Source organism: Elgaria multicarinata, chromosome 11, assembly GCF_023053635.1.
Source record: "Elgaria multicarinata webbii isolate HBS135686 ecotype San Diego chromosome 11, rElgMul1.1.pri, whole genome shotgun sequence".
Lineage (NCBI taxonomy): Eukaryota > Metazoa > Chordata > Lepidosauria > Squamata > Anguidae > Elgaria > Elgaria multicarinata.
In genome coordinates this window covers 26,684,906-26,708,789 of record NC_086181.1, presented here as the reverse complement: position 1 = coordinate 26,708,789, position 23,884 = coordinate 26,684,906, and the positions used below count along the sequence as shown (strand labels likewise).

Genomic DNA, 23,884 nt, shown 5'->3' with positions numbered 1-23,884 from the left:
TTTTCTGGGGCTGGATCCAGACTGAGGGTTCATCTACGCGAAGCAGGATATTTCACTGTGAAAGTGGTATATAAAGGGCAGGAGCCACACTACTGCTTTATAGCGGTATTGAAGTGCACTGATAACTGTTGGGGCCCATGACACATACCATATACCGCTTTCATACCACTTTCACAGTGTTATGAAACACTGTGAAAGTGTTTGGTGTAGATATGGGCCCCAACAGTTGTCAGTGCACTTTTATATACTGCCTTTTATATTTTATATACCACTTTCATACCGCTTTCATAGTGGAACATCCTGCTTGGTGTAGATGAGCCCTGAGTTACACTTGAGTTAAAGCGAGCTTTAACTTAGTTAGGGTGACCATATGAAAAGGAGGACAGGGCTCCTGTAACTTTAACAGTAATGTAGAAAAGGGAATTTCAGCAGCTGTCAATTGAAGAGGGTGAAATTCTCTCTTCATCACAACATTAAAGCTACACTAGCTATAGTAGAGTGGCCAGATACAAAAGAGGGCAGGGCTTCTGCAGCTTTAAGTGTTGTGATGAAGAGGGAATTCCACCCTCTTCAATTCACACCTGCTGAAATTCCCTTTTCTATATTACTATTAAAGATACAGGAGCCCTGTCCTCCTTTTCATATGGTCACCCTAATAGTTGTCACTAAGGCCATGGCTAGACCAGGCCTATATCCCGGGATTGTCCCGGGATCATCCCTGTACATCCAAATGACACACAAGGGATACCGGGAGCAGGCACGGACGACCCCTCCATTTGCCTGGGATAATCCTTAGGTCTAGCTAAGGCCGAACTTAGGTCTCATAGAATTCAATGGGGCTACTCAAAGTGAGACCAACTTTGGATACAATCTGTGATCCTCACTGCCCCCTTAAGCTGCTATTTGCCTCACAGGAGAAAACATACAAGTACACCGGCACCACAGCTCTGATCTGATTCAACTCTCCTCTCCTGAAAATGTCTGGGTGGCTATGAGAAATAGTAACTACCCACAGTGCCCCAATGAAGCTTCTCCCCAGGGCATTGGGGATACCTTAAAATGGCAGCTTCCCACCTACCCACTGCTGCTACTAAGGTAAGAGTGGGCTTTGCAGGGTGGATGGGAGGATAGGTAGGGTCACAACAGGCATCAGTACCATTGGGCCAGTAACATTCTGGGTACAAGCCCTGTCAAGTTCTACAACTGAGCCTGCTCAAAGGCTGGGAACAAAATCCAGCTACATGTCCTTCTGCTCCAATCACTGAGCAAAATCTGTCCCTGGAGTGGAAGATGGAGTCCATGAAAAGCAAAAAAAGAAAGTAATGGGGCATCCCCTCAGTTTCTGGATATTCATAAATCTCTGGAGTGTCAGGGCAAAGGAATGCAGCTTTAATAGTAGCAGAATCAGAAGACTTCTTCATTACTTTGGTGGCAGTTGTGATGCACTCCGTCCCCTTCCAAGCTGAGTGTACAGGAATAACCCAAAGCTCTTCCCTGAAGAAGAGCAGCCTGCCTTTTCTAAAAAGTCTAGTCAAAAGATAGCAGCAAAATGGCGCAGGCTATGGCAATGGAGGGGAGGCTAAAATGGCCTGTTGATGCACCGTTGATAGTGCTTTTGTTGTTCACAATTGGCCCATGGCTCTTGTTGCTCACGCTTGTGAAGGCCAGTTCTGGTATCAGGCTGTGGATCCAGGGCTGGTAGGATGTGACACGGGCATAAACGCCAGGACGGTTCTTCTGTGCACACCCATCTCCCCAGCTCACCACGCCTGCAAGGAGCCAGCAATCATCCAGACGGCAGGCCAGTGGGCCTCCTGAATCACCCTGTGCGGAGAAAACCCAAGTGGGTCATGGGAAATATAACTATGGAGATGGGAGAAGCCACCTGACAACAATACTGTACAAGGTCTGCAGGAGGAATAATAAATAATAATGATGGCAGCAGCAGCAACAACATTGATTCTCTACTAAGAGGTTCATCAGACGAGCGTTTTATCACACACTTACTACTGCCCACTTACAGATGTACGTGCGTCCTTTAGACGACATCGTCTGCCTCCCACGTGTCTCCTGCTCCTTCCGCTCATTTTTCCATCACAAAATAGGCCCCTTTTAACCCGACTTTTTTTTTAAAATGGAATGTGCCATGATCTCCTGCTTTGTGCAGGGAAAACAGCATGATTAAAACGGCCCCTGAATGAGCCATGTGGTCTTTATTTGCTTCCTCTTTCCCCTCCGGGCAGAAAGAGGAAGTAATGAGGGACAAAAGCGGGAGTGGAGAAGCGATGGTAAGGAAACACGATTCCCCCCCCCCATTTGATGATGCTCTAAGAGATAAGTTGAATCAGTGCCAGCTCAAAGGCTGAGGGGGGCCCTTGGCAGTCTGTTGGGCTTCTAGCAACCAAAGTTGTGGCCTCCATCTTAGTTTTCCCAAAATGCAATGCCCCAGAGGTCCCATCATTTCACGATGTAAAGGGTAAAAACAAAGTGGTTGCTGCAAGATGTTTTTACCCACAATGCCATGGAAGGGCATAACATTTGGAGCACGGCATTCTGGGAAAATGGAGATGGTGGCTACAACTGTGGTTGCTGGAGGCCCAGATGGGGTGACCATATGTCCTACTTTATAGAGGGTAGTCCACTATTGGAAGGACTGTCCAAGGGCTGATCTATACCAAGCAGGATATAACCCTTTTAAAATGTTATGGAAACAGTACATGTAATGTGTCCTGGGCCTGAACAGTTGTCATAACCATTATAAACCGTTATAAGCAGTAGTGTAGATCCTGCCCAAGTCCAGTTTGGAGATAAAGAACCATAAGGAGGAAGTGCCGGAGTCTTGGCTGCCCATCACAAGTTAGTTGACTGAGCAAGCAGACAGGTCATCTGGCCACTGTATTTGCCACTATGGTGAGATATATTGTTTTCCTATTTAAAGTAGAGCAATTATTCCTTAAATGTAAATTAGGATGTGCACATGTTATGAAAATCCATGTCTTCCTCTATCTATCTGTCTGTCTGTCTGTCTGTCTGTCTGTCTGTCTGTCTGTCTGTCTGTCTGTCTCTCTCTCTCTCTCTCTCTCTCTGTGTGTGTGTGTGTGATGCATTTCCTCATTTTTGGTGATTTGTATGTGACCAACTGAGGCTCAGAGTGGAATATCTGTAGGGCAGCCACTTATGCATTCCCAAAATATGAGGAAATGCGTTACCAAAAAAGAAGATAAAAGAGAGACATGCAGATTCAGAAAAAAATATTATAATTTAAACGGGAAGACATTATGTCTTCCCAATAGTGAGGAAGTGTCTAGTCTATTGCCCAGTGCTAACTGTTGATGATGGGCAAATTCAAGACTCCTGCTCTCCCTGATTATCACTCTTTACCTTGAAACTGGACATGGACTGGGCAACCCTACAAATAGAGAATGCCTTCAAATAGTGAGCTATCCACTGTGGAATGCCATGGCAGGCACCACCATTGGCAGTGTGACCTAGAGGAAACTGGGCGATGATGCCACCATCCAGATAAGAATGTAACATCATACAAAGAACCATGCTGGAAAAAACCAGGATTCCATCTAGTCCAGCATCCTGTTCACACAGTGGCCAACCAGATGCCCACGGGAAACCCACAAGCAGGACATGAGTGCAAAGCACCCTCCCACCCATGTTCCCCAGCAACTGATGTGCGTAAACATACTGTCTCCGATACTGGAGGTAGCACAGAGCCATCAGGGCTAGTAGCTATTGATAGTCTTATCCTCAAGGAATTTGCCTAACCCCCTTTTAAAGCCATCCTAATTGGTGTCCATCACCATGTCTTCTGGAAGTGAATTCCATAGTCTACACCATAAGGGTGTAGAAGGATACAGGGGACACTTGTGCTCCAGCGGAAAAAAAGGTAAGGAACTCCCCCGACCCCTCTCCCCCCAAACCCTCAATTCCTCCAGGCCCAGCTCCTTCCCCCTACTGACCCCCGCTACTCACAGGGAGGAGGGAAGAAGCTGGGACGGGCACCCACATGTCCCGCGGTCTTGGGATGATCCCGAGAACGCAGGAAGAATTGGGTTTTCCCAGGGATTATTTATCTCTGGAAAAACCCATGCTTGTCCCCCCTTGCCCCCGGGAGTCCCGGGAGTCCCTGTGCATCATTTGGATGCACAGGGACTCAGCCGTGACCAGCCCGGATTTTCGGGCTGGTGTAGAAACGGCCTATGTGTAGTGTGAAGAAGTCCTTTCTTTTATCTGTCCTGAATCTCCCGTGAATCAGCTTCATGGGATGACCCTGGGTTCTAGTATTATGAGAGGAGAAAAATGTCTCCTTACCCACATTCTCCACCTCTATTTTGTACACCTCTATCATGACTCCCCTTACTCCCCTTTCTCCCTAAGCTATTGTCACCTTTCCTTATAGGGAAGCTGCTCCAGCCCCTTGATTGTTTTAGCTGCCCCCTTCTGCACTTTTTCCAGCTCTGCAATATATTTTCTTAGGTGAACTGGACACAGTATTCTAAGTGTGGTCACATCACAGATTTGTATAAGGGCAGTATGATATTAGCAATTCTGTTCTCAGTTCCTTTCCTAATTATCCCTAACATGGAATTTGCCTTTTTCACAGCAGCTGTGCACTGAGTTATTTGGCAGTTTAAAAGGAAATTAAACATTAAAAAACACAAACACATAAATGAAAACAATAAATCCCACCCTGTGGCTCCCACCCAGTTTTGTTCCAAACCTGACTATTCAGTACCTTTCTAAAATCAGTCACCAAAGGACTGTGCCATAAATGGTAAAGGGATCACTCCGCTACCTCTTAATTTCAGCACTGGTTGAGCCCTGTAACTTTCTAATTGATTGAAACAGAGTTGGGTCTCACCTGGCAGGCATCCCATCGTCCAGCAGCAAAGCCGGCACATAACATGTCCTTTTTAATGTCCAGTGTGCCCTTGGACTGTCCAGAGTCCTGAAGGTAGAGGGCATTACAGGTCTTTGTGCTGATTATGGGAACCTCTAGCTTTTTTAGTATATCAGAGGTTTGGTGTCTATCTGCAAAGACAGCAAGATAAGAGATTTAATTCCCAGGATATAATAAAAACGGCAACACCTGGAAAGTAACCTTTCCCTGGATGTTCTTTAACAAACCAGTGTGGCTTGAGGAATTTGCACTTCTTACACAAAGTGACCTGATCCCACTTCTCAGCCGAATACAAAATAATAATAAATAATAATAATTTTATTTCTTACCCGCCTCTCCATCCTGATCGAGGCGGAGAACAACAATAAGTATAAAATACATAAAATACGGATTAAAAACATAGTATACATTGTTAAAACTTCCTAAAAAACATCCTAAAAGCATCCTAAAATTCCACTGAAGAGGCCTGCCAGAAGATTTAAGTTGACAAATCTCCTCCAACAGGCCATTCCACAGTCTGGGAGCAGCAGAAGAGAAGGTCCTCTGAGTAATACCTGTCAGCCTAGTTTTGGCTAGCTGAAGGAAATTTATCCCAGAGGACCTGAGTGTGTGGGGCGGATTGTATGGGAGAAGGTGATCCCGCAGGTAGCCTGGACCCAAACCATGTAGAGCTTTAAAGGTGATAACCAACACTTTATACTTTGCCTGGAAACTAATCGGCAGCCAGTGAAGAGATTTTAAAACTGGTGTAACGTGGTCACCCCTAGGTGTACCAATGACCAACCTGGCTGCTATATTTTGAACTAGTTGAAGATTCCGGACTAGGCACAGAGGTAGCCCTATGTAGAGCACATTGCAGAAGTTGAGCCTCGAAGTTACCAGCATGTGCACTACCGTCTTTAGGTCTTCAGACTCTAGGAAGGGGCGCAGCTGGCGTATCAGCCAAAGCCGAATGTATTGATGGAACGTTACTGTCCACCAGATTTCACACTGCTCTGAGGGTTGGAGCCAGGCTATGTTAACTCAATTTAAATCCCACTTGAAACCAATAGGACAAATTAGTCTTGACATAAATTAAGCCCCATTGATTTCAATGTGAACTGAATACAATTAACAGTGTGCACTGACCCTGAATATTATGACACAGATCTCAGCCATTTAATCATATCACTTTCGAGAAATGTTTTGAGAGAAGATACATGTCCAAATATGTATATTGAAAGAAGACAGATATTCAAATATGTATTTTGATGGAAAATACACATTTAAATTTGCATTTGGGAGGATTTTTTTTTTTTAAAAAAAATAGATTGCAGATTAACGCAGGCACGGAATGGAACACCATTATGGGTAAAAAGATGTGAGTAACATGGATTAGAAATAGACAAATCTGCCCATCCCTGTAACAGATTTGAAAGCTCATATATCAACAAAAGCATTTCAAAGGGAGACTTATTTGTGAACTGGAATATGGTTGGCACTAACAGACTTGGGCTTAATAGTGACAAGGTGTGGCTCGCCCACTACAAAAGGTAATTGTCCCTGTCTAGGAGTTTGTGTGTGTCATTTATCTTGATTTGCCAATTCATCACTAGTTGGGAGACAGTTACACCCACTCTGATGGGTCTTTTGGGCTGGATCTCATTTTCATTTCTGCTTTGCATTGCGATGTGGCATGCTTGTCCCTTGCATCGCTCAGCCTTTGGGACCTACTTTATAAAAACACCTCCACCACCTTCTTCTCTCTGTATGGCTTTAGCTAGATCTAAGGTTTATCCCAGGATCTTCCTGGGGTCATCCCTGTTCACCTAAGTGACAGGGGATCCCGGGAGCAGGCAGGGATGACCCCGGGACAAACCTTAGGTCTAGCTAAGGCCTATGAATACCGGTACATGGAGGGTGGCTCCCCAAATCATGCATCTGACAAAGCAGACCTATTGTGAAAGCTTATGGCATAATAAACCAGCTAGACTTTATAAGGTGTCACCAGACTCAGAGCATGTCTACACCAATGATATATGGCACTTTTGTGATTGGCCACTCACAGATATTTGCAGGTCCATTACATGATGCCATCAACTTCCAGGACGTCTCTTGTGTCTTCCCCCAGAAATCTCGCTACCCCCAGAGATATATCAGTATTTAAAATAATCATGGAATTAATTACTAGATTGCGGTGTTTAATTGAGCTTTAGGGAACATTGGCCAGAGGGGAAGGTTGCAATTTCAAACCACAAGGTCACATCTGAAGGAGCCCATAGTGAACACTGAAAGGCCCAAGAAAAAAAGATCCTGGTAAGGGAGCGGTTTTATTCCTTAATGTAGAGACACTCCAAATGTGGCAGCTCTTCTGTTGTTGGCAACTGGCCATTTGGAACAGATGAAATCAATATTTAAAAGGGTGCTGGGAGGCAGGCGGAGAGGTAAAAACACCTCTGAAAGATTGGACTAATATTTGGACTAAGAATTTTCTTACTTTCAATACAGGTGGCTGAGGGGGGGGTCTTTTCTCTTCCTTTTTTTTTTAACAACAACCCCCCCCCCAAAAAAGCTCTAAGAGCAGGTTTTTGTCAGGTATGGGGCATGGCTTAGTGGTAGACCACATGTTTTGCATGCAGAAGGTCCCTGGTTCAATCCCTGCACTCTCTAGGTTCAGCTGGAAAAAATCCTGGTTGAAAACCCTGGGGAGCTGCTGCCAGTCAGTGTTGACAATACTGGGCTAGATGGACCAATGGTCTGACTCAGTATAAGGCAATTTCCTATGTTCTTCTCACCAGCCCGACTGCATTCCTGGGGCAGGATACCAAATGGGAATGATGAGACATCATGACATTGCATCGCTCCCAGTGGCATTCTGGGGGGGAAAGATGGTTACCCCATGGGCAAAGTCATCAAATACATTCCCCAGACACAACTGTGGGGGATAAACGATCCCATGAATGGTGGGTATGTTCAGCCCAAGCTTTAATAAATTTAACTCTCTGCCCATTGGACTTCAGTGACATTTTCTTCTTGGTTTCCTCCATGACATCTGAATACGTCATTCCATGCAATGAGTTTCTTAAAGAGCATGCCAACTTTATTTTCATGACACAATTTCTTTGCCTTTGACAGCTGCAATAACAAGCTGAAATTCAGCAAGTAGAACATTTCCTGTTCTGACGATGTAATGAAGGCTGTATTTCTTCTCTTGCCTAATTTCTACCTGTCATCATTAAACTGCTAATGGGGGTGGCAGCAGTCCTGCCAAAAAATGAAATTGCCCCCAGTCTTCCTCTTCTTAATTGAGATCTGTGAACTGGTGTTGATAGGGATTAACTGGAGTTACCAAAGATAAAACCTGGAGCTTTATGCTTGCAATCGTGCATCACTACAGCTACCTAGTGCCTAAGGATGCATCCATTCTACAAACATGCCACTCCAATCCCCTGAGGGAACCCTCCCTCCTGGCTTCAAAGTGTATAGGAAAGTCTGCCATCTCGTGACTGTAGTCAGTATTGCAGGCTTCAAACGCGAAGGCACATTTATGTAAATTTAAATTAATTAATGTGTTTTAAAGCAACAACAACACAAGCCCAAGGTGCACACCTGTAGGATCCTCTTAGTAGGCTTGCTAAGTTACAGGTGTCTAGGTTTCACAGTCTTAGCACAATGGTGATGACAGACGGCCAAAAGGATAGACACACAAGCTCTTTGATCATCTTCACGAGTTCTTCTCCATGAGCCCCTGCCAAAGGAAGTGGACAGGTGGCTACCAGGAGGAGGGACTTCTCTGCTGTGGCACCCCAGCTGTGGAACAAGCTCCCTAGAGAGGTTTACCTGGCACCTATGTTATACTCTTTTTGAGGCCAGCTGAAGTTGTTTTTATTTTCCCAGTATTTTAATAGTCTACCATCTTAGGCCTCATCTGTACCAAGCAGGATATTGAACTATGAAAGTGGTATAAAAGCAGTATATAAAAGGCAGGAGCCACACTACTGCTTTACAGAGGTATTGAAGTGCACTGACAACTGTTGAGGCCTGTTGACACATACCATATACCGCTTTCATACCACTATATCCTGCTTGCTGTGGCTCCTGCCTTTTATATACCGCTTTCATAGTGCAATATCCTGCTTGGTGTAGATGAGGCCTTAGTCTTTTAGCGTTGCTGTTTTAAATCTGTATTTTAAATCTGTATAAATCTCTGCAGTGCTGCTCGGTTTTGTCCTGCTTGTGCTTCTATATATTATGTACTTTATGCTTGCTATTGTTCCCCACCTCAATCCAATCAGAGAGGTGGGTAAGAAATAAATTATTGTTATTATTATTATTATTATTGTTGTTGTACTTTTATATTGTATTTTTATATTGTGGTTTGTTTTATACCTTGAATTGTACTTGATGGTTTTTGTTTTTGTGAACTGCCTAGAGAGCTTCAGCTATCGGGCAGTATAGAAATGCAATGAATAAATAAAATAGATTATAGATAACTGTCATTTTCAACCTTGAAAACTGGAATTTGGTGAGGTAATGATGTTTCACTGTTAAAAATGTTTAGCTCCAACCCCCATCCTTCAGTGTGACAATTCCCAAGATTCCCCCAGGAAGAGAGTATGGCTGTTAAATAAAGTAAGGCACAATCCTAGGCATGTTTAGATAGAACAAAGTTGTCAGACTGTGTTCTGTCTAAACATGCATTAGGATTGCACTTTTAACATCTTTAGTATAGATTCTGGTTTCTGCAGTGAAGTTTGCTTCTCTTTCTCTGCTTACCTCTGGCTTGCACATCTCCCCAACCAGTGACCCAGCACTTGTGTCCTGGGGTGAAGTTGACATTGGCATCAGGGACACAGATGGGAATGATCCATTTGGAGAATGTCACTGGCTGCTCCAGTTGTACCAGGGCAATGTCTCCACTCCTCACATGCCCGTCGTAGGTAGGATTGAGGATGATCTGTCTTACAGCAGCGGTGACGGAATGAGGACCTGGATTTGAGAGTTTCAGTGCTCCAAGCAACACTGTGAAATTGGATGGAGTGCTGAAACTAGAGACACAAAAGGAGACAGATGGAGAGGGGATCCTTATCCCTGAAGGTGAGGGGGAACCAAGAATGGGTTTGTGAGCAGCAAAGAAACAAAGGTTCAGTTCAGACAACACATTAGTAAATGCAGTGTGAAAACTCCAATCAATGGTTGAGTTTTTAGGAGGCATTCCCCACACAACATGTTCTAACTCCACTGTTGTGTGACTGTGGGCTACCATGGAGTTGAGTAAAAGTCAATATGACATTTGGTTGACAGTTCCTTCACCATCTCTCCTCCCCCGGTCCTCCTGATGGTATCCCATCAGCCATTGCTTTGAAAAAAAATCCTGGCAGCTCTCCTAGAATGACACTTCCTCCTTTCACCCCTCTTGTCAGAGAACTCTGTAGCCAAGGTCAACGCAAGGGAAAACTCCATGGAGCCCTCCACACAACACGCAGCACAAGAGTTGTGTAGGAACTCTCCTCTGCATAGCATGAAAGGTTCAATTCACATAACTATTTAGATTGGATTGAGCAATTTGTGGCTCTCTGGATCTTTTGACCTACAACTCCCATCAGCCCTAGCCAGCATAGCCAATGGGTAGGGATCATGGGAGTTAAAGGCCAAAACCACTGGAAGGCCACAATTTGCCTATTCCCTTCTTTAAAACAAAACAAAACAGAAAAACAAAAAAGCCTTTTCAAAGCGGTTTTCAAAACATATATAAGTAAAACAACAAGAACCTCTGTAGGCCACCTTGGGAACCATTTTTCACTAAAAGGTAGGAGAAAAATGCTAGAGATAGAAAAATAAAATCAACAGAAAAGAAACACAAAATAATAATTAAAAAAACCTTAAGTAAAGAGGTAATAGAACCATGCTAAATTAAAACAGCAGCTAAAATCAATTGAATTCCTGGTTGAGTAATAAGGTTTAAGCTTCGTGCCTAAAGCTTATCAATGTAGGTGCCAGGCAGACAGCCCTACGGAAGAATGTTACAGAATCAGAGAGCCACCACTGAAAAGGCCCCCTTTCCAGTAACCACCTGCTTAACAGTTGAGGGCAACGGGTGCTCAGAGGACCTGTGCGGCATATCTTAGTGTGTTGAAGGTGCCCTTCAGTTCTCTTAATTAAAATCTGCTTCAACAATTCCTTTAAATATTGCTGTGTTTGAAGAATGGGCAAAAACAGTATGTAAAAACGTTGGATCCAGTCTCAGCTAACCACTTCGGTCTCATTGAAATCCATGAAACTTAACTAAGTCCTGGCCAAATTTTCACATTGGTGTCATTCGGATCCACATTGAATACTAATTTTTAGGTCGGATCTAAACCATTGAATAATCAATATTATTGCCCTGAAAAATGTACACACAAGAAGAAAAGAGTTGGGTTCCCCCCCCCATAACAGGTGCCTCTAAAAAAAAAGAGAGCTCAGAATTTCAATAGTCAAAGCTTAAAACAGAGGTGCACAACCCATTGTCTGTGGGCCACATGCAGCTCTTAGCTGTTCCTAGTATGGCCCATGAAGTCTGTGGGAACCCTCCCACTTTTCCCTGAAACCCAGCAGCTCAGTTGGCTTGTAAGGAGGAAAAATACTGCTTCAGTATTGCTCTTAGCAACTCCAAGGCAGACACCTTGCGGGGGATGACAGAGATGAAAGCCGCTCCTAGTGACCTCACTTCTGTGATAACCCACAGCTCGTAGATGCAGCGAAACAGCTATCTCAATGGAGTTCGCTGGGAGAGGCAAAATGGACTGTTTTAAATAGGGTGACCATATTTTGGAAACCAAAAAGGAGGACAACATGGTCGCCCCCAAGGGGGCGTGTCCAGTAGCAAGACATAGCCTTGGTCACATGTCTGATTTTACAGCACACATTTAAGACAAATCTGTTCTACATAACATCTTAATGTTAAAATCACTGAAATAAAGAACAAGTGAGAGATTCAATGTATCTGAAATTAACTTCACTCACTCCTACTTTTGTAGGTTGTGCTGTACTTTGAAGCTTTTGCTATACTCTGTTACATTCTCCCCTTCCCCCAAATATCTTTTCTGACTGTATCTTCACTCATTGCAAGCTGCTGTTGTTGTTAACAGGGTTTGCTACTGGCCCCAGATCTGTTTCAAATTTGGTATGGCTAAAGCTCTACCTAAAATCTATCATGGTGCCAACTTTCAGCTCTTTATCTTTAAAAATGACAGTTTAAATAATAATAATTTTAAAACCTCATTTTTTAAAAAAAATCCTAAAAAATCAATGGATTAACAGATCTGTTTCAAATTTGGTGTGGCTAAAGCTCTACCTGAATCCTATCATGGTACAAAGTTTCATCTCTTTATCTTTAAAAATGATGATTTTAAAAATAATAATTTTAAAACTTCAATTTTTAAAAAATTCCTAAAAAATCAATGGATGAACAGATCTGTTTCAAATTTGGTGTGGCTAAAGCCCTTCCTAAGAGCTATCATTGTGCCAAGTTTCATATCTTTATCTTAAAAAAATGACAGAGTTATTAGCATTTTTGTTAATTCCCATTAGAGCTGCTCTTCGAGAAAAATCCGGATTTCCCCTCCCCCTCCTGGATTTGCCATCAAAAACCTGGACAAATCCAGGCAAATCCGGTCATATGGTCACCCTAGTTTTAAACCTCCTCATCCCTGTGCGCTCAGATGTATGTGCATCTAAGTGTGTGTGTATATGTGTGGGTGCAGGTGCAACCCCGGCCTCCCAGCCAACACTGGATGTAGCCCTTATGCCAAATAGACTTTAGAAAATGTGTGTGAATTCCTCCTGGCCCTGGCAACCATCGAGAGATGGACAGGACTGAGCGGTGTAGGCCTAGTGCTGGTTCCAAGTTTTTGAGAACCCTCAGGCAAGACTTTCAATAGTTCCCCTCCCTCTGTGAGCCTCCCTTCTCAGTGCCATTGACACCAGCTCCTATTGCTCCTCATTCTCTTTGACATTATTGCCAGTACTTGCCTGCTTGGCAGGCAGAGAGCCAGGGAGCATGTAGGCCATGGCATCTCCTCCTCCTCCCCACCACCACCACCACCAACAACACTGTTGGCTGTGGAAGAGTGAAAGGCAAATGAACAAGCAGGGTTCAATAGTGAAGAGGAAGAGCAGGACCAGGAGGCTCTTGTGAGTGGGCCCTTGTCAGGTGCTTAAGCATGCCTACCTTTGATGTTGCCCCTGCAGGGTGCCAAGTCCATACTTACTGTTTGAAGCAATGTGAGGCTGTGACGATCCACTGATCTGTGATGAGAGACCCCCCACAGTGATGCTCCCCATTCATCTTGATGCTGACCTGCCATGGCCATTCCCCCTCCTGGGAGTCTTTCCCCCCTACGATCCGGTTCAGAAAACCCTGCTTTCCACATACTGAAGAAGAGGTGATTATTAGGATATATCTATCAATGGGTATTAACTATAATAGTTAAATAGAATTCCCACCTTCATATCCCAGTTGCTGGAATAGATGGGTATTGTTCTGATCCATCAGGGCTCTTATTATGTTTTGTATTATTTTAAAATATGCAAGTGTAACCTGCAACAAAACATTGCAGTCTGGAGTGCTCTTGTTCAGAGTACCAGCCAGCCAGAATATTCCATTCTGTTCTTCTTTCTCCCAGTTTTTCATCTCCCCAACATCCCACATTCTGTAGCCACTGAGATAATCATTACTCAATAGGCTCTTTTTTGGGGGTTCCCCCCTTTATCTTCCCCCTAAATATGTTGTGTTCATTCTGGGGTTCCTTAAAGCTTACTTGTGTATGGATTATGCCATTTTGCCTACATAAGGATTGGTGTTCAGAGAACAGGTTTGCTATAATACTATATAAGATATTAAACTAGGTTGACCACATGAAAAGGAGGATAGGTCTCCTGTATCTTTAACAGTTGTATAGAAAAGGGAATTTTACCAGGTGCTCCATGCATGCAAATAATACCTGCTGAAATTCCCTTTTGTATACAACCATAAAGATTCAGGAGCCCTTTCCTCCTTTTCATATGGCCACCTTAATTAATTTTTTAAGGCATGAGTCCCTTTTCAACGTTATCTGATAGTGCAATATCCTTCTGAGTCAAATCACTATGGCTATTTCCATTTTATATTTTCTAATAGCCATTCTCCACAGAGCTCTGTGGCCAAGACAGTCCTTCTCCATATTGTTCCTTAAATTTGGGATTTAAAAAAGAAAAGATAATCTCTCTACTTAGTGACACATGGGCATGGGGCAATATGAAAGCAAATATATGAATTGTGCTCACCTCTGTCAGCGTAACTCAGTTTGGCATCTAAAACAAAAATAAATAAGGTCAGAACAGAAGCGATGTAATAATAATTGGATCTGGAATCCAGAGTCACCTCACAGTGGGAAATGAGCTGCCATAACCCTTAGGCTGGCTTGCAATAATTTTGGATGGGGTCTGGGTACTGTCTAGTCCACTAGGATTCAAGATTTTCTTCAGCTATTAGTGCCACTCCCAAAACTATGATTTTTTGCAGCTGCAGTTAGTGTGGCTAAATGCAAAAAAAGAGGACAGGGCTCCTGCACTTTTAATAGTTGTGTAGACGAAGGGGGTTTCTGTAGATGTAGCTTGCCATGTAACTATTAAAGGTGTAGTAGCCCCTGACATCTTTTGTATCTGGCCACAACATACTTTCTTTCCTGGCCCTGTTAAAATGGTGGCACTCAGGCCTGGACTACACATGTAGCAGAATGAGGTGGACATTGTAGGGTGGCCAGTTGTCCTATTTTACAAAGGACAGTCCTCTATTCAAAGGGGTCCTCTAGATAATGAGCCATAGGAAGGGAGAGTACTCAAGTTCTTTCAAATTGCCCATCAAGAGTGAACACCTGGACAGCAAACTGAGTAGGTACACAAGTTACCTGATCACAATCTTGCCTGCTAAGGTGAGATGTATTGTATTCCTATTTCAATTAGTTGTCATTTCTAAATTTGTATCTCTCTCTATAAAATTAGTATATGCAAACATTATGCAAATTGATGCCCTCTTTTTTGGGGTGCGTGTGTGATGCATTTCCCCCCCCCTCTCTCTGCAATGTGTAAGTAGCCGTGAAGTGGTAGAGACAGAATTCTGGGTTGGGGGAATGAACTTTACCTAGGGTAACAGTTGTGTAGAGTGACCAGATACAAAAGAGGGCCGGGCTCCTGCAACTTTAACTGTTGTGATGAACAGGGAATTTCACCAGGTGCTGCATGCATACAAAGGACACTTGCTGAAATTCCCTTTTCTATACAACTGTTAAAGATACAGAAGCCCTGTGCTTCTTTCCATGTCATCACCCTGCTTTACCATTTTAAATTGCAGACGACATATTATATTTATGGATACACCCCAATGCAGTACTCCCACCCCCAAATTATAAAACCTAGCACAACAAGGAATGAGCTAGGGCTGAATCTTTTAACCTGCTGTTCAACTTTCACCTGCATGGCACTTTCAAAACTAGGGTGCCTCTACTTGTATTCAGAAGTGGTACAGGACCCCTCTCCTACCTCATGGTTCTTACTACCTCATATTGCTGCCCATCCGACAGAATTAGGTGGACTCCCACCAAATCTCTATGGATTAACTCAGAAATTAGATGATGCCTGAGTTTTCCAAGGGAGCAAGATGAAGGACAATTCTGCCAATTTTTGAGCTAATCCATAGACTTGGACTAGTGCAAAACTGCAGAATCTTTGGATAACTTCCTCTCTTTGCACTGCCTGTGTGCTGTTATCCGATGCTTCAAGATGCCAGAGAGGGTGCAGGAAAGAGACAAAAACCCTCTCCTCTCCTCTCCTCTCCTCTCCTCTCCTCTCCTCTCCTGAGCTTCTTGGGGTACTACCTCCAGCATCAGAGGCAATATGCCTCTGTAAGCCAGATGCCTGGAAACATGAGCCAGAAGGTGCCATTACTTCTGGGTTTCCTACAGGCACCTGGTTGGCCTCTATGTGAACAGAATGCTGGACTAGATGGACCCTTGATCTGACCCACCATGCCTCTTCTTAAGTTCTTATCTGCCAGTTTTTCTTCTGCTGCAGTTGCTTGACAGAAAGGGAAAGATGCCTGTGTTTTGGTCTGGCAGAAAGGATCTTTGGAGCTATGGGATCACCTGGCAGAGATAGGCTGCAGGGATCCTTCTCTGTTTTTGGGTTTTGATCCAATTTGGGGAAGAATCCAGAGACCTTAAAAACTCACCTCTCATTAGCAAGAATGAATTTTTTTTTAACTGCCGCCTGTTTTTGTTTTAACACATGATTTTAAATTATTGTTGCTGCTGATAAAACTAAAGAAAAAGAATTTCAATGTGTTTTCTTATGGGTTTCATTGTATTTGCTTTTATTATTAAAAGTTTCAGCCAGGGTGACTCAAAGCTCCATCACACCGGGGATTAGCACGCTCCCTACAGTCGCTTCTCCGCCCGTGTTTTCCTTCCTCAAGTTATTTCCGCTTTCAAAACAGGAAGTAAACAACGTGCACGAGGCCCATTCAGTAGGCTGCTCTAATCCCGCTGCTTCTCCTGCACACAGCAGGAGAGAGCAGCAACTTCCAGGTTTAAAATTATATCGGACTTACTTGAGAGGTTTTTTGTTGCACAAGGAAGGCCACATGGGGTGGGAGGCAGATGACATCATGTGAGGGACCTGAACAAACTTCATGAGTGTCCAGTAATGAGCGTACAATAAAACGCTCATCGGATGGCGCTTTCAGAAGCTGAGGGTAGTATCCAGCATTAGTCCTGTTTAGAGTAGACCCATTGGATTATAATTGGGATTTAGTTCAGTCATTTCAATGGGTCTATTCTACATAGGATGATGGCCACCAATATGGATGGCTTTAAAAGGGGGTGGATAAATTCATGGAGGAGAAGACTATATCAATGGCTACTTGTCCTGATGGCTGTGTGCTACCGCCATTATCAGAGACAGTAAGCCTATATACACCAATGCTGGGGAACATGAGTGAGAGGGTGCTGTTACATAGGGTGACCATATGGAAAGGAGGACAGGGCTCCTATATCTTAAACAGTTGTGTAGAAAAGGGAATTTCAGCAAGTGTCATTTGTATCATGCATGTAGCACCTGGTGAAATTCCCTCTTCATCACAAAAGTTAAAGCTGCAGCAGTTATACTAAAGCTGTAGGAACCCTGCCCTCTTTTGTGTCTGGTCACTCTTATTATAGCTGCTTCAGCTTTAACTGTTGTGATGAAGAGGGAATTCCCTTTTCTATACAACTGTTAAAGATACAGGAGCCCTGTCCTCTTTTCCATAGGGTCACCCTACTGCTGCACTCTTGTACATCTTGTGGATTTCCTGTGGCCACTGGGTCAACAGAATGCTGGACTAGATGAACCATTGGCCTGATCCAGCTTGGCTCTGCTTATGTTCATATGATACTACCCAAAATAAAATAAATAAATTTGAAATGGATTTTTAACAGCCTACAAAGCTATATCTGAGCTGGCTTCTCTAAAATGTAGAGGAGGCCTCAGCCTCAGATAGTGGGGTTGAGACTGTGGCCATAGCTAGACCTACATTGTACATTGATGGTGCTATATAAATAAATAATAATAATAATAATAATAACCTAAGGTTTATCCCTTCCAGTCAAATGCTAAGCACCCTCAGCGGCTCTTCGCGTCCTTCAATTCTCTTCTGAAGCCTAATCCACCATCTCTCCCCGCCTCTCTGTCTGCCAATGACTTTGCCTCTTTCTTCAATGCTAAAATCCAAACTATATGCTCCGATCTAGCCAGCTCTGCTCCGCTTCCAGCTCCTGTGCCTCACCTGTCAGTTCCTCCTGCAACTCTCTCGGCGTTCCCTTCGGTCTCAGCTGATGAACTGTCTAAAATACTGCGCTCGTCGAAGCCTTCCACTTGTTCCCGTGATCCGATTCCCTCTCGCGTCTTTATTAATCTTATCCCCGCTATCCTCCCGTCCTTGCTTCACATCATTAATTCTTCTCTGTCCTCTGGCTCATTTCCTTCTGCTTTTAAACATGCTACAGTCTCTCCCATTCTCAAAAAACCCACTCTTGATCGACTATCCCTGTCTAACTACCGACCTGTCTCTCTCCTGCCCTTTGTCTCAAAGATCCTGGAACGTCTGGTCTACTCTCGTCTTGACTTTCTCTCTAATAACTCTGCTCTGGATCCCTTTCAATCTGGCTTCCGTCCTTTGCATTCCACAAACAGCCCTTACCAAGATCACCAATGATCTTCTTATTGCCAAGTCTAAAGGCCATTATTCCATTCTTATCCTCCTCGATCTAACCGCAGCCTTTGACACGGTTGATCACGATCTTCTCTTAGATTCCCTCCATGACCTTGGACTCTGTGGCTCTGTCTATAACTGGTTCACCTCCTATCTAGAGGGTCGCTCTTTCAGCGTGTCGGCTAACGGCAGCTCGTCCTCCTCTTTTCCCCTTTCAGTTGGGGTTCCGCAAGGCTCGGTGCTTGGCCCGTTGTTGTTCTCCCTATACATGCTGCCCTTGGGTAAGCTTATTCAATCTCATGGCCTCCAATATCACCTGTATGCCGACGATACACAATTATATCTCTCATCTCCGGAACTTTCTCCTGATGTTCACGATCGTATCTCGGCATGTCTTTCAGATATCTCAGCCTGGCTGCTTCATCGTCGTTTGAAACTTAACATGGCAAAGACTGAATTGCTTGTTTTTCCTCCTAAACCCTCTCCTCACCTCTCATTCTCTCTTACTGTCAACGATGTCACGCTTACTCCGGTCAAGGAAGCTCGTAGTCTTGGCTTTATATTTGACTCCTCGCTCTCCTTTACTCCTCACATCGAGGCAGTAGCTAAATCCTGTCGTTTCTTCCTGTATAATATTGCCAGGATTCGACCATTTTTGTCTGTCTCTTCTGCCAAGACTCTCGTTCACGCACTGGTTATCTCTCGGTTGGACTACTGCAACCTTCTCCTCTCTGGCCTTCCTTCGTCTCACATCAGTCCGCTGGTCTCTGTCCACCACTCTGCCGCTAAGATCATCTTCTTGGCCCGCCGCTCTGACCATGTCACTCCACTTCTGAAATCTCTTCATTGGCTTCCAATTCACTCCAGAATCCAATATAAACTTCTCCTGCTGACCTTCAAAGCTCTTCACGGTCTAGCTCCTGCCTATCTCTCCTCTCTCATCTCACACTATCGCCCCGCTCGTGCTCTCCGCTCCTCTGATGCCATGCTTCTCGCCTGCCCTAGGACCTCCACTTCCCTTACTCGGCTTCGTCCTTTTTCTTCTGCTGCCCCTTACGCCTGGAACGCTCTTCCAGAACACTTGAGAACTACAAACTCAATCACTGCTTTTAAAACTCAGCTAAAAACTTTTCTTTTCCCTATAGCCTTCAAATATTGAGTTTGTTCTGACTCTATACTGTTAGCTTCTCCCTACCCGGTGCCTGTTTACACTTCCCTGTGCCTGTTTGCATTCTCCTTCCCTCTTTATTGTTTACTACAACTTATTAGATTGTAAGCCTATGCGGCAGGGTCTTGCTATTTACTGTGTTATCTGTACAGCACCATGTACATTGATGGTGCTATATAAATAAATAAATAATAATAATAATAATAATAATAATAATAATAATAATAATAATAATAATAATAAACCTGTTCATCTAGGTGACACACAGGGGATCCAGTGCTCAGGCAGGGGTGAACCCTGGATGATCCCAGGATAAACCTTAGGTCTAGCTGTGGCCTGTGGCTTGTTCACAATCCCTGTATTGCTGGGGCCTCTGAACAGGCCAAATCGACTCCACAGCACCAACATTGGTTTGAAAATACTTGTAATATGGTTATATTAAATATAATAATCTGGGGTGAAAGCTATAAATTCGTTCCCCCCCCTATGGACTGAAAAAATACTGGCTTTTTGAGTCAGAACTAACCCAAGTTGGGAGAAGCCATCATTGCTGTTGTTAATAAGGCGTGCCTCTCTTGATTCTGGGAATGCGTTTAAGTAATCGGTGAAATATTAAAAGGTTGGCTCATCATCCTGACTTTCAAGTCCATGCTATGTAGCTTGCGGTGAAAATAAAGTGAAGAAAGGCAAAACATGTATTTAATTATCACACTAATTCAAACCATATACCGAAATGTACACTATAACAAAAACATTGATACTTCCCAATACATTCAAGGCATCTCTACTTATCCTGGAAATAGCCTACGGGTAAGACCTTACCTCCGAGCCTTCAAGGATCTCAGAGTTAGGACAAATCTAGTGAATTTATAAATCTATTAAAGTCTTGCAAAGTCTGTGTGCAAGACATGGATCTGGGCAGTCTAGCAGCTCTGGTTTGGCAAAGCAGATCTTAACTTCAGAAGGTAATGTAAGCAGATATTTTATCTTAACACCTCAGATTTTGAAAAGGGTTACTTTGATTAGATAACAGGGTGGTTAAGATCCCACAAAGTTCCCCTCATTTGCTTTGTTCTAGAAAGCTTACCTTAAGCAAAGCTTGTCTTAATTTCAAGCATCATGGCTTAGGACATCTCAAGCAGAACGAACCAGATCAGAACAATGTAAAAATCAGGAGAGACTTATTGGGGACACCTATTCCTTCATCCAATGGCCAAGCAGGCCCAATGTTGGGAAGTCTTCCTTTTTTGAAGTTCCCTCTTTCTGGATAGCAGAGTCCAGAAGAATGACATGCCAAGCAAGACTCAAACCTAGCCTTCCATGATGTAAGTTGCAGCAAATCATCCACTTCCCAGACACCCAACATGCCTCAGGTCGAGCTCTATGTTCGAGAGGGCCCTAGGCAAAGGGCCCTCTAGGTCAGTGGGCTTTCTCTGTAATGGGGTGTGTGCGTTTCCATCTGATCGACCCCATCTAATTTGGTGAGCCCCCATGGGCTTACCTGGTGGTGGCAGCAGGCAGGTTTGCACCACCATGTCAACCCATGCCACTCTGAGACAATATCACCCCTGGGCATTGTGGGAAGTTTAAAGAGATGCCTGGGACTGCCTGCTGCCAGAAAAAAAGAAGGTAAAAGGGATCTGGGGGGGCATCAGTGGTGGGCCAAGGTGGGGTTCTGGCAGCTGCCCCAGGATGCTGAGTGGTGATGTTGGCTCAGGCATGTCCCCTATTGATGGGAATTACTTGCTCATTTAGCAAAAGCAACACTTACCCATCATCGCCTGTAGAAACATCAGCAAAGCCAATCCCATTAATCTCCTTCTTCCCCCTGGTCCTTGCCCTTCACACCCCATAGTGCTACTGCTTGCTTCTTCTTCTTTTTCTTGTAGGCAAGGAGAGGTAAGGAAGGGCACTCTTCCAAAATAAGAAGCATCTGGTAGCACACGTTATTGTCTGTGCAGTGCAAACGTCGGGCGCTTATATATGGATCCCGGCAGGGTGTATTCACACTGGGAATACGGCCAAATTTGGGTGTTGATGGCTGGGAATGTTACGAAACCAGTTGGGTAAATACAGCTTGGCACTTCTGCCTTCTTCCATCCAGGCCTCTCCATTTCCCTGTTTCTAACTCTGTTTTTCATGCAATGTGGACCAACGGGAAGAATCCTTCCTTCCCAATCATGCACCATTTGGCTGGCTCCCGCTATCCCAAAGTCACCTCCTCAGTGTTCCATTTTTGCATTCCTTGCAGCTAGGAGTTCCTCTGTTCCTTCCACTTCTCATAGGAAGCGTTGAGAGAATCGCTTAGCTTCATTTTAGCTATTCTTTAACATGCTCCCTAACCCACCTCCTCTTATCCAATAGGTGTATTTTAAATATTGTTGCTCAAAGAGTAGAGCTTCAAATCCATTTGGATGATGGGTGATTGGATGATGGATGATGGACTGTGGAGGTCCAATTTTTGTTATTGGTTGTTTATTAATGTGATTGCAAAGAATTATTTATTTATTACATTTCTATACCACCCAATAGCCAAAGCTCTCTTTAACTCTGATAAATACAGGATTGTATTAATGCTCTGTTAAACACACAGGTGGTCCCGATCATTATTTTACTGCTTTAACTGCGGTTCTAGACTGTTGGGTTTATGGGCTGCATTTTCCATGCCTATTTTGTTTTGTTATTGTTTTGAGGCAGCAAACTGCTTACCTGAGAGTATACCCTATTGAAATCAACATGACTTACTCCTGAGTAGACATATATAGGGTTGCAGTTCATGGATTCTTTGTAAGAGGGCTTGAACAGTTTGCATAAATGGTGTGGCATACATCTCTAATATTAGTCAGTTAATGAAGGGCTGCATGTCTCCAGACATTATGAGAATCTCTTCTCTGTCATCTGATGTGCATTTGATAGGGTGATCATATAAAAAGGAGGACAGGGCTCCTGTATTTTTAACAGTTGCACAGACAAGGGAATTTCAGCAGGTGTCATTTGTATACAGGCAGCACCTGGTGAAATTCCCTCTTCATCACAACAGTTGAAGCTGCAGCAGCTAAACTAAAGCTGTAGGAACCCTGCCCTCTTTTGTATCTGGTCACTCTAGTGTAGCTGCTGCAGCTTTAACTGTTGTGTTGAAGAGGGAATTCCACCAGGTGCAGCATGCATACGAATAATTTCTGCTGAAATTCCCTTTTCTATACAACTGTTAAAGATACAGGAGCCCTGTCCCCCTTTTCATATGGTCACCCTAGCGTAGGAGTAAGTTCCTAATGGGGCTTAATTCAAAGTGGATACTTAGGATTGCACAGTCAGAAAACTTAATGGCAATCCTATGCAGGTACAGACTGAAAAAGTCTGACAGCAATCAGCATGCCACAGCAAGTCATGCTGGCTGGGACTTGCTGGGAGTTGTAGGACTTTTTTGGGGTTTAAAAATGCATAGGATTGTGACCTAAATCTCCTAAGTGTACTCAAGCAGTAAAATCAGTATTTTTTCCTAGCCTGTCTATTTTAAAGACAGGTGAGAAATGTACCCATTTTACAAAGGCTTAATTAAGAATAATATGCTACCAATATGCATATTATATTCCCTGACTGTTTCTGACTTATTATGTATTCTGTGCTTGATTTATTGGCTCTGCACATATTTGTAGTTCTTGTTCTGTACTTGTTCTGTGCTAGTAGGGGCATGCACCACTTCGGTCCTGAACCCTTAATCCGAGTCAAAGCGGGTGCCAATTCATCCTGAATCTGAGGTGGCACCGGATGGGGCCAAAGTGCGTCAGACTGATTTGGCCAGATGACCAGCTGCTGCTCCCTGCCCACAGGACTTACCTAAAGCCTCTGCTGACACTGGCAAGCTGCCCGTCTTCCAGGAGAGCCGCCATCTTTAAGGAAGATGGAGGCCCTGAACTGCAATAGATCTACTGTTGCAAACTATTGCAGTTGGAAAAGGGCATTTTTGGAAACCTTTAATTTTTTATATTGTATTTACCTTCTTGTATTTTTTTTTAATGCATTGTATTATGTGAACTGCCCAGACAGCTTTGGCTATTGGGCGGTATGGAGATGTAATAAATACATAAATAAAACAAACTCTCGATTATGGTAGATTGATAGCCATACCATCTGAGGCTGGCCTATGTTTTTGAGTTAGAATCCCACCCCTGGGCTGTACCCAGGCAGTAAAGGAATAACCTCCCGTTTCCCCTGCCCCTTCCAAATGTCTAAAAAACCCTCTGTGGGCAAGAGTTATGAATGTATACTTCCTTCTAGAGTGGCCACTTACACATCCCCCCAAAAGAGGACAAAAGCAGGCACAGATTTGCATAACATTTGCATATCCTAATGTATATGTATGGGTGCAGATTTTAGAAATAATGATACTATTCACACCATGTGGGGGGAAGACTGTGACCAGGTAATCCATGGGCCTGCTCATTCTGCAACTGAGGTTGCCCAACTGGTGATGGGCAACTTCAAGTCCCCCTAGTCTTCCTTCTTATGGTTCTTCATCTTAATACTGAACTTGGACTGGACAGCCCTTAAAACAGAGAAT

General features: G+C 43.7%; 1 protein-coding gene across 1 annotated transcript; it reads right to left on the bottom strand.

Annotated features, from left to right (window-relative positions):
- Positions 1-1,527: 1,527 nt before the first annotated feature.
- On the bottom strand, positions 1,528-23,213 carry LOC134405619 (serine protease 27-like). The gene is made up of 6 exons (XM_063136859.1): positions 23,161-23,213; positions 21,091-21,237; positions 13,144-13,335; positions 9,668-9,939; positions 4,874-5,043; positions 1,528-1,824 (listed from the first exon to the last, which is right to left on the bottom strand). The coding sequence occupies exons 1-6, from the start codon at positions 23,211-23,213 to the stop codon at positions 1,528-1,530; spliced, it is 1,131 nt and encodes a 376-aa protein (XP_062992929.1).
- Between the last annotated feature and the right edge of the window lie 671 nt (positions 23,214-23,884).

What these genes read in the sequence shown, in the direction of transcription:
- LOC134405619 (XM_063136859.1), bottom strand. Translation starts at nt 23,213, where the DNA reads ATGGCGGCTCTCCTGGAAGACGGGCAGCTTGCCAGTGTCAGCAGAGGC. An exon ending in GCCTCACATTGCTTCAAACA is followed by an intron (nt 9,940 to 13,143) that starts GTAAGTATGGAC and finishes TTGTGTCTCTAG; the next exon opens with TTTCAGCACTCCATCCAATT. An exon ending in GGGAGATGTGCAAGCCAGAG is followed by an intron (nt 5,044 to 9,667) that starts GTAAGCAGAGAA and finishes CTGTCTTTGCAG; the next exon opens with ATAGACACCAAACCTCTGAT.